The sequence below is a fragment of the Ceratina calcarata genome, unplaced genomic scaffold, assembly GCF_001652005.2.
Source record: "Ceratina calcarata isolate Rehan_Ccalc_2016 unplaced genomic scaffold, ASM165200v1 scaffold531, whole genome shotgun sequence".
NCBI classification, from domain to species: Eukaryota; Metazoa; Arthropoda; class Insecta; order Hymenoptera; family Apidae; genus Ceratina; species Ceratina calcarata.
Genome location: NW_017176465.1, coordinates 34,010 through 45,166, shown reverse-complemented (window position 1 = coordinate 45,166; position 11,157 = coordinate 34,010). Strand labels below are relative to the sequence as shown.

At 43.6% G+C, this 11,157-nt stretch overlaps 1 protein-coding gene across 1 annotated transcript; it reads left to right on the top strand.

Annotated features, from left to right (window-relative positions):
• Positions 1-518: 518 nt before the first annotated feature.
• On the top strand, positions 519-11,157 carry LOC108628646 (neural-cadherin). Its single transcript, XM_018030720.1, has 23 exons — positions 519-660; positions 1,800-1,915; positions 2,703-2,867; positions 2,953-3,090; positions 3,505-3,691; positions 3,795-4,028; positions 4,111-4,283; positions 4,352-4,501; positions 4,619-4,924; positions 5,025-5,298; positions 5,406-5,614; positions 5,728-6,060; positions 6,145-6,351; positions 6,422-6,693; positions 6,757-6,962; positions 7,053-7,195; positions 7,305-7,916; positions 8,000-8,300; positions 8,428-8,617; positions 8,744-8,985; positions 9,075-9,290; positions 9,383-9,538; positions 9,638-11,157. Exons 2-23 carry the CDS (start codon positions 1,862-1,864, stop codon positions 9,745-9,747), a joined length of 4,878 nt encoding a protein of 1,625 aa, XP_017886209.1. The 5' UTR covers positions 519-660; positions 1,800-1,861; the 3' UTR covers positions 9,748-11,157.

The window sequence follows — 11,157 nt, the reverse complement described above, 5'->3', positions numbered from 1 at the left end:
TACATAGTACGGCAGAAAGTCGCAACCTTTATTCTTGTTCTTTTAAAAACCGCTGGTTCCAAGTGGTAACTGCGCTCTCTAACATGAATATTAAGTCGGTTCTCGTTTTTATTTGTAATTCAAACGCAACAACAGGCAGAGAAGTGGAGGAACTCGGTCTGCCAAAAGGCAACCGTTGCCGTGCAATATACATGGAAATTACTTGTGAATTTTCAAGCTGTAAACATTGTCCTGTTTCGCGATTCTTTCCACCGACTGGGAATTAACTTACCCCACGGCGTGATACACTCTGCTATCTAGACTTCTTATCCGACGATATGAATCAGTCTTATAAATAAATGTTCAAAAGATTTAGTTTGATGGCGGGTCGAATTTGCATTTTGCGAGCGACATGCACGTATCGGAAAATATTCAAGCCTTACACAGGCTTCGTCTGAGACCTACGTGTATTCATCGGACTTTTCATAAAGCTGCGAGTGGAGTTTTATGACGCCTCGAATCTTTTGTCTGTTGCAGTGACGAAATTCATCCGTATTGGAATAGCTGACAAGAACGACAATCCGCCTTACTTTGACAAAGGCCTCTACGAGGCTGAGGTAGATGAAAATGAGGATATCCAGCATACGGTCCTCACTGTCACCGCCAAAGATCATGACGAGTGTAAGTAAATAAGTCTTCTGCAATTACCGGCGCAGATAAATCTCGTTAAAGTTGTAGCGGAGATCAGTCCGGAGTAAATACGCCCGTAAACGAAGTTATAGCCTCGTGAAGGGTGCGAGAAAATAATATGAACCCCGTTAAGGGTGTAACTTCTGTTAGTTCTGAAGCCGAACTTCGAATCATATGTCTTGTCCTTATTCCTGGTAATGATTTTATACTTCACCACGAAGTTCGGTATCCTTAACCCCGCTAACAAGTTCCGCGGAAAACCATCTGCCTCTTCACGGCTCTCGAAGACACATAAACTGCTTACCAAAGTTCAAATACCAGATGGTGAGTGACGAGAGCGAAACATATTTATGAACCTTTTGCTCACGGCCTTATTAAGTTGTAATGATATTTGCCTAAGGATTGCTATCCGTCGTTACTTTTTCGCGAGGGAAAGAAACCGAAGAGAGAACTATTTATGTAGTTTCTTTTGATCGAACGCGCCTCGTCTCCCGGGAAATTTTCACCGAGGAAATTTATAGCGTTGTTTAATGAATCTCCCGGTTAGAATATAAAAATATCGCAAGTTGGTTGCAATAAAAAGAAAGCGTTTAAGGATGTATGAAACCTTACATAAAAACAATCACAAAGCATTGAAATTTTAATAGTTATTAGATATTATATTGATAAAACATTGTACAAAATTTTGCGAGCCTATTAAAAATCGTTACATCTTGAATTCTTATGTCGAATTACAGAATTTTTATTTTATTTACAAAAAAACATGAATTCAACAATGAGAGGATTTTCTAAACTTTGTACAAGCAAACAATTTTATAAACTTTACGCCTCTGTAATTATCATTCTTTCTAAAAGTTCATTGCTTCAAATAATTGGACATAGCTTTTTATTACATGACTTAAACTTTTAGCAGAGATCTTATGGCTCATACAACCTTAATTGTTTGTAGTAAACTAACGGTTTCCTGCAAAAATACTTAGTGTTATCGAACTTTGTTTTAAATTATCAAAGTCGGTTCCCTGTTTCTAATCGCTAAACAAGGATGAAAAGGTTTCAAATATTCCTTATCGAACTGCGGAACGGAGTTTCCTTTCGGAGTTACATCTGAACGGATCTTCTCCATTTTCCAGCCTCGCGTATTCGATACGAGATCACAAGCGGTAACATAGGCGGTGCATTCGCCGTGAAGAATATGACTGGCGCCATTTACGTCGCAGGTGCATTAGATTACGAGACAAGGAAAAGGGTTAGTACACGATGGATATTACTCGGATAAACACTGACAGCGGTTTGAAAAGAAGGTCGCCGGAGGGAAGTGGATGAAGAGAGAGGCGACGGGGAGCGCATACGCGTCCACGGTTAATCCTTTTAACCGCGTTCACGGTGCCACGTTTTATTACTTGCGACCCAATAAAAACCGTGAAATGGTAGCGAAAGGTTTTCGTGGTTATTGCGCGTTTTCACGCCATCCACTCGTTTGTCATCGTTTCAATGTGTCTTCCGTTTTAACGCGTCCCAGCGTGGACAACGTGTCGCTCGAATCGGGCTTTTCATAAATTCCTTCGTGAAATCACGTCACTTCGGTTCTGTTGTTAGCTACACGCACGAATCAATTGCTCGTGTCCCAATTCCAGTTTCATACTTTATCATCGCGACGTGTTTCTTTATAAAATCGGATAAATCGTTCCGGTTTAAAAAGGGACGCATTTTATTTTTAAATTTCGTTCATTAAAACGACTGGTTCGTTATCCTCGTAAGCTTCACTTTCAGAGATCCTATACTCTGTCTTTTATGTCCAATTATATTCAGCCCGCAATTTTTACAACTCTCATTAAGAGAAAAAACTGTCTCCAGTGATTCCGAACTTTCACTTCGCCTGAGAGATTTTCAATTTTATTTGCAAATTCTATTCTTTCCGGAGCTATTGTATCTTTTAGCCGAAAGGCGTTCGTATTGTTCAGAAAAACTTTGCCGCTGTCAGTGTTGCAATTGAAACAATCTGCAGCTGCTATTATTCACGTGTGATCTTTCAGTACGAGCTACGTTTAACCGCGTCTGATAACTTGAAAGAGAATCACACTACTGTCGTGATACACGTAAAGGACGTAAACGACAACCCGCCTGTCTTTGAGCGACCAAATTACAGGACGCAAATCACTGAGGAAGATGACAGGACATTGCCGAAACGCGTACTTGGGGTAGCTATTGCTTCTGTTTTAATCCAGAGCCGATACAATCGATTCCGTTGGTGTCCAATTAATTCATTGACTTTGCAAATTTCAGGTGACAGCGACCGATGGTGACAAGGATAGGAAACAGGATATCGTCTACTTTTTAACTGGCCAAGGTATCGATCCCGACAATCCAGCGAACAGCAAATTCGATATCAACCGCACCAGTGGAGAAATCTACGTTCTGAAGGTTCGCCCCGTTCGCCAACTTTTTCAATCAGTTTCTTGCCGTCAGCAATTTAAATTTTCGTGTGTTCTAAGAATTTCTGGATCAATTTCTCTTGATTAATGCTGGTATCAGGCTCTCGCTTGAAACATCTTTATTCATCCTTGCATCGAGATCTTCCGTTATTCCGTTTTCATTAAAAATTTCATTAATCTTACAAATCCTTTAATTAAGAAATGTTGAACCAGTTTCGCTGAACATTTAAAACTGACGGGATGAGATAGTACTACACTACCGCCGTTGTAACTCTTAATCCACGGCTAGAAAACGCGTTTCAGCCGTAAAGGAGGAAATGTACGGAGTCGTGGTTCCTTGCTTTATTAAATTTGTCTCGCATCCTAAGTCACTTAATGCTGTAATCCCGGTATTTCTTCACAGCCGCTGGATAGGGATCAGCCGAACGGGAGGCCGCAGTGGCGATTCACTGTGTTCGCTCAAGATGAAGGCGGCGACGGTCTCGTCGGCTACGCTGACGTGCAGGTGAACCTGAAGGACATCAACGACAACCCGCCGATATTCCCTCAAGGAGTTTACTACGGGAACGTCACAGAAAATGGAACGGCAGGTAACGTTGCATTAGTACTTCACTTGATAATTCGTCGAATTCGATGAGGATGACATTTAATCAGTATTACGTTTTATTCAATGGAAATCTATGTCTCTCTCAGGAATGGTTGTAATGACTATGACGGCCGTCGACTACGACGACCCCAGCGAAGGCACAAACGCTAAACTGGTTTATTCCATTGAGAAGAATGTGATTGAGGAGGAAACCGGTTCGCCGATCTTCGAGATCGAAGCGGATACCGGTGTGATAAAGACGGCAGTGTGTTGTTTGGACAGAGAACGCACACCAGATTATTCTATACAAGTGGTAGCGATGGATGGCGGGGGGTTAAAGGGTAAGTGAATGATACAAATAATGAAGCAAATGAAAATTTTTATCATCGTTATTTGCTTATCGTTTATTTTCTTAATACTCAGGGACGGGAACGGCTTCTATACGAGTGAAAGATATAAACGACATGCCTCCCCAATTCACGAAGGATGAATGGTTCACCGAAGTCGACGAAACAGAAAGTCCAGACTTACCGGAGATGCCGATTCTTACCGTCACTGTACATGACGAAGACGAGACCAATAAATTCCAATATAAGGTATTTCCCGTCAAATCTATTGAAAACAATTCGCGTATTTCGTAAACAATATCGAACTGTAATTACAGGTGATCGAAAATAGCGGATATGGCGCCGACAAGTTCACTATGGTGAGGAATAACGACGGTACGGGATCTCTGAAAATCGTGCAGTCGTTGGACTACGAGGACCAATTGCAGAGCAACGGGTTTAGGTTTAGGATACAAGTGAACGACAAGGTATTCCATTATTTATTCCATTTAAATTAATATGATTTTAATTTAACATTTTCAATCCGTTTTTTCTCTGTTCTCTGTAATGAGAACATCCGACTGACCGTTCTTATTAATTTTCAGGGTGAAGATAACGACAACGATAAATATCACGTAGCTTATTCTTGGGTAGTCGTGAAACTGCGCGACATAAATGATAATCAACCTCAGTTCGATAAACCGAATATCGAGACTACCGTAGCGGAGAATGCGGAAGTCGGTAGCAGCCTGGAGACGTTCTCCGCCACCGATCCTGACCAGGGCGGCAAGAGCAAAGTGTACTACTCGATAGACCGAACCTCCGATCGTAAAAGGCAATTCTCGATTAACGAGACTGGCACTGTGTCGATTCAAAGAAGCCTCGACCGAGAAGAAACTCCGAGGCACCAGGTAAATCATTTTCAATCATTGCCATTGGTTCCACATTCTTATTATTTTTAGTTGTTTCTTTAATGCGTATATACATTTGATGCTAAAAATCTGTTTGTAGGTGAAAATCTTGGCCATCGATGACGGCATCCCACCGAAAACCGCGACAGCTACGCTGACGGTGATCGTGCAGGACATAAACGACAATCCGCCACGATTCTTGAAGGATTACCGGCCCGTACTGCAGGAGCACTCGCAACAGAAGAAGGTGGTCGAGATCCTAGCGACGGACGACGACGATCGATCGAAGACCAACGGGCCACCGTTCACGTTCAGAATGGACCCGAAGGCGGACGATGTGATCCGTGCCAGTTTCAAAGTTGAAAGCGATAGCAGTAAGTCTCCGGGCAACCCATTATACGTACTCCCATGGGATGGGAGCGTTGTTAGCCGCAGTTCGCTATTTGTCGCTAACAAACGTCGCCTTTTTGTTCTGCTGCAGAGGGGGCGAACGGAGACGGTATGGCCATTGTCTCGTCTTTACTGTCGTTTAATAGGGAGCAACAAAAGGAATACTTGATACCGATCGTTATCAAAGACGCCGGCACCCCGTCGATGACTGGTACCAGCACCCTCACCGTTATAATCGGCGACATTAACGATAACAAGATGCAGCCCGGATCGAAAGATATTTTCGTATATAATTACGCGGTACGTATTACTACTCTCTATTTAATTCATTTTTCAAAATAAAATCTTAGGACTTACATTTTATTTCTACATTCGATGAACGATTAAACATAATTCTATTTGTCTTAAATCAGGGACAATCGCCGGATACGGAAATAGGCAGAGTTTACGTTTATGACTTGGACGATTGGGACCTGCCAGATAAGAAATTTTATTGGGAAGCTTTGGAGCACGCTCAGTTTCGATTAGACGAGGATACCGGCATGATTTATATGAAATCGGGTACACACGACGGCAGGTATCATCTGCGCTTCAAAGTGTACGATCGGAAGCACACACAAACAGACGTGCCAGCGAACGTGACTGTCACCGTGAAAACAATCCCTCACGAAGCTGTATTGAATTCCGGTTCGGTACGAATATCCGGTATAACTGATGAGGATTTCATCCGCGTGTGGGATTACAAGGTAAGTAATTTATTTAATTGATTAATAACAGTTTCTTTCGATCGGTCAACAGACGATACGGTTTAATGCCTTGCCCGTTTTCAGTCGCAGACTTTATCGCGGAGTAAGGCGGAGTTATTTAGGGACAAGTTGTCGCATCTGTTGAATATCGATAGAGAAAACGTAGACGTGTTCAGCGTACAATTGCGTAGAATGCATCCCCCACTGACGGACGTTAGATTCGCGGCTCACGGGTCGACGTATTACAAACCAGTCAGGTTGAACGGAATCGTGCTGATGCATCGCGAGGAGGTAAGAGGACTTTAAACAGCTTTCAAGCTAGAACGATTTCGTTGTACGCATCAAATTGTATTTCGACTAGATTGAGAAAGAAGTCGGTATTAACATAACAATGGTCGGCATCGATGAGTGTTATTACGAGAACGAAGTGTGCGAGGGCAGTTGCACGAACACTTTGGATATAAGCAGTTTACCGTACATGGTGAATGCAAACAAAACTGCTCTGGTTGGCGTGCGAGTCGACGTAATCGCTGAGTGTACTTGCGGAGCGCGGAACTTCAGTAAAGGAGAATCGTGTAGGAGCAGCCCTTGTTACAATGGCGGACGTTGCGTCGAGGGGCGGTTTGGATTATCGTAAGCATCACCATTGTGGAAAATCGTGAAAGATTGTTTAAACAATTTCTTCTTCATTTGCAGGTGCCAGTGTCCAGCTGGTTATAACGGGCCGAGGTGTCAACAGACGGCCAGGAGTTTCCGTGGTAATGGGTGGGCTTGGTATCCCGCTTTGGAAATGTGTGACAACAGCCATTTGAGCTTCGAATTTATTACCAAGAAACCCGACGGCTTACTTTTATACAACGGTCCTATCGTTCCTCCCGAAGCTGACGAAATTATGGTTTCTGGTAAGTACATAATTACTCATAGAGTGAATGTAACAAATAATTACAATTGGGTTGTGAGTAATCTTGTGTACGATGTAATTACGTTTACAGACTTTATATCCGTTGAATTGGAACGTGGAATACCTCGATTGCTAATAGACTTTGGTTCTGGCACTTTGGAGCTGAAAGTAAAACCGAAGAGAACTCTGGACGACGGAGAATGGCACAGATTGGACATCTTTTGGAACACGGAGGTCAGAATTATTTTACACTCTCTCATATTTACGTGTTCTTGAGAAAATTATATTTTTAAATTATGTGATTTAACATTGTACTTGATGCAACCACAATTTTCTTCCACAGACCGTGAAACTGATCATCGACTATTGTAAATCGGCGGACATCTCTGAACCGGAAGACGGCACGCCTCCAGACTTCAACGACACGAGTTGCCAAGCTCAGGGCACCATACCACCGTTCAACGAGTATCTGAACGTGAACGCGCCTCTCCAGATCGGGGGTTTATACGTCGAGCAGTTCGACCCGGCTCACTACAAATGGAAGCACATGCCAGTTGGCAAGGGTTTCGATGGTTGCATCAAGAATCTATTCCACAACAGCAAGCTTTATGATCTGGCTCATCCGGGACTGTCGAGGAACAGCGTGGCCGGCTGCCCGCAGACCGAGGAAATTTGCAACAACCAGGAATCGACCTTCCGCTGCTGGGAACACGGCGCCTGCGTAGGAAGCTTCACCGAGGCCAGGTGCCAATGCAACCCGGGCTGGACCGGTCCCGGATGCATGACGCCCACTATACCGAGCACGTTCAGGCCGCAGAGTTACGTAAAATACGCGTTGTCTTTCGACCCGGACAGATACTCCACCCAAGTACAATTGAGATTCCGCACGCGGGAGAGGCACGGCGAATTGTTCAGAGTCAGCGATCAGCACAACAGAGAATACGCCATCCTGGAGGTGAGTATTTATTTATGCTACACGACACTTTTTTAAAATATGTTATACTTAAACTGATGAAATTACGACTGCTTGATTTCCAGATCAAGGACAGCAAACTGCATTTCCGGTACAATTTGAACAGCTTGAGGACCGAGGAACGCGACATATGGCTGACGGCGATATCCGTCGACGATGGACAATGGCACACGGTCAGAGTGTCGAGATATGGATCAGCTGCGACCTTGGAACTGGACGGTGGCGAAGGAAGAAGATTCAACGAAACCTTCTCGTTCCAAGGACACCAATGGTTGCTGGTCGATAAGCAGGAGGGTGTCTTCGCTGGTGGTAAGGCCGAGTACACTGGAGTTCGTACGTTCGAAGTTTACGCAGATTACGAGAAAGGTACGATTTATTATGATTAACATATGTCGAAGCTTGATATTCATTTTCATAAATAAATAACTATGAAGTTAATTTAAAAATAAAGACTAGAGAACTAAAACGTGTTTATAATCTTTCGTTTAAAAAGGATGTCTCGATGACATAAGGCTCGAAGGAAAACATCTTCCACTACCACCAGCTATGAATGGAACACAATGGGGACAGGCAACTATGGCAAGAAATGTGGAGAAGAATTGTCCCTCGAATAAGCCATGTGCCAACGTGATTTGTCCAGAGCCATTCGAGTGCATCGATCTATGGAACCAATACGACTGCACGTAAGTATCAAATATTTTGAATGCTTTAATCAGAGCAGATGGATATACATATTTATGCAATTCTTATCATAAGAATGTATAGAAATAAATTATAGGAATATAATTCTATTTTGCTTGTATCCTTAGATGCGGAGAAGGAAAGATCCCAACGCACGACAGCAAGGGATGCATGGATAAGAACGAATGCATAGACTATCCTTGCCTGAACGGCGGTAGATGCATCAATCAGGATCCTCGCCTCCGGTACAGATGCATTTGCCCCGACGGTTTCTGGGGAGAGAACTGTGAGCTCGTTCAAGAGGGGCAGACATTGAAACTTAGCATGGGAGCCCTGGCAGCTATTTTAGTCTGCCTTTTGATTATTCTTGGTAAATACTTATATTTAGACAAACGAAAATCAATGAGATAGAATATGTACAGATATTTAACAGAAAAATTGTAATTTTTTACGTTGCAGTTCTTGTCCTAGTATTTGTTGTCTACAATAGAAGAAGGGAGTCGCATATTAAGTATCCTGGCCCCGACGACGATGTAAGGGAGAATATTATTAATTACGACGACGAGGGCGGCGGAGAAGATGACATGACCGCGTTCGATATTACCCCGCTTCAAATTCCTATCGGTGGTCCGATACCAGAAATGGGTGGGAAGTTACCACCATGTAAAGTACCCTGTAAGTCATCTTTCCTTAATTCGTCTCGATACTGTAACTCGATTTTTGTAAACGGTGAAATTTATGATCGCCCGATTACGAATGCGTTCCAGATACGCTGGGTCCGGAACCGAATGTGGGCATCTTCATAGAAGATCATAAAAAGAGGGCTGACAGTGATCCGAACGCACCGCCGTTCGACGATCTACGAAATTACGCGTACGAGGGTGGCGGAAGCATCGCAGGCTCGTTGTCCTCCTTAGCTTCCGGTTAATATATTTATTTTAATTAACCAGTTCGCTTAAAATTCGTAGCATGCCTTTTTAATTTCGTCAAGAAAATTATATGATGAATTGTTTTAAAATCAGGAACAGACGACGAGCAGCACGAGTACGAGTACTTAGGCGCGTGGGGTCCGAGATTCGACAAGCTAGCCGATATGTACGGACCGGCGGAAGAAAGTGAAGAGGAAGACTAAAAGGAGCCGCAAAGAGTCCTTGAAACCGATAAGCTCGTACGATTCGTGCAACCTGTTAGTGTTCGCGTGAGCTTAAAACAAAAATAAGAATGAGAACGGATTGTCTTCTGGGAAACACGTGCAACTCGAACAAACTTTCTATAAAACGGGTAAACAAGAGAGCACGACTGCTACACCGAAGAAACAGTAACCAAAGTGTCGTTTTACGTTCCGCAACCAACAAACGGACAATTTCGAGGTTTTCTTAGTCGATCGAGCACGTTCTCCGCGCGCGTGCAACGCGTAAGCAACTTCCACGATGCGCGCACGCGAGAAGAAGGACACAACGTCCGTGCGGTGTGCGCGATTACGGGAAAGAGAGGCGAAGCTCATCCCCTGGCTGACAACTGCAAAACGCAACCGCTCGCCGGTCCCTTTAAAAGGAGATCGCATTTTATGCAACGTTCAAATAAGAAACGAGCGAAGATCGTCGCAATAAAACGGAAGGAGCGTCTCTGTTGCGTCATGAAACGTAGGCCAAGTCGCGTTACGACGCATCGTAGGTGGCGCGCAACCCCTCGTCAAGGGTCGTAATACCTAATCTGTATAGCACGTTACGCGTATACGTAGTGAATTCGCGCGTGCCTCAGCCCGCGCGCGAGACTTTTCTATTAACGAGATAAATCTATATATATAAATATTATATATATATATATACATGCGCGACTCATTATTTTTAGTCACAGTCATATAGTTACTATTTATTGATCGGTATTCGATCGGGTTCGATCGCACCGACGTCGGCGTGTGACAGCGTCGGTCCCACCGGAATCCGTATTGTATTCGTGAACACTGCTCATGTTATCTAAATATTACTGCCAGCCGTGCGCGTTCACCGTCGTTTCCGTTCTCCAGTCGTTCACACACGCAACGTTTTTTAACGCACATCGCGGACCGTCTGATGATCTAGGCGCGTTCCCCGTGCCGCGTAATTTTAAGGGCATTTCTCATTTTATCCGTCTATTAATCCCCGACGTTCGCATGTCTCGGACTATCAGCGTTTCGAACGTTCGACCGGCGCGATTCAGTTCTGTTGATTACCGTAAACGCGCATCGGCTACGAAGGCCGGTCCCCGTGTCAACGCACCACGAGGACTCGTAATATCGACGTTGTTTCAGTGTAACGGGAAAATGAAGACTTGATGGGGACGATCCTAACTAATTGGTGGTCTGTCGTATTAAGACAAGAGTTACGGTTTGTCGGAACGGGTGAGTGAGACAATTTAGTTGTTCGTCGAGTCGTGAACCATCTTCATCGTTGTCATCGTCAGAATCACTCACATCACCAGCATCCTCATTAATTATTGATAGTATTATTATTGATATTACAATAAATAATAAATATATATATATATTATAAATATGGATTTA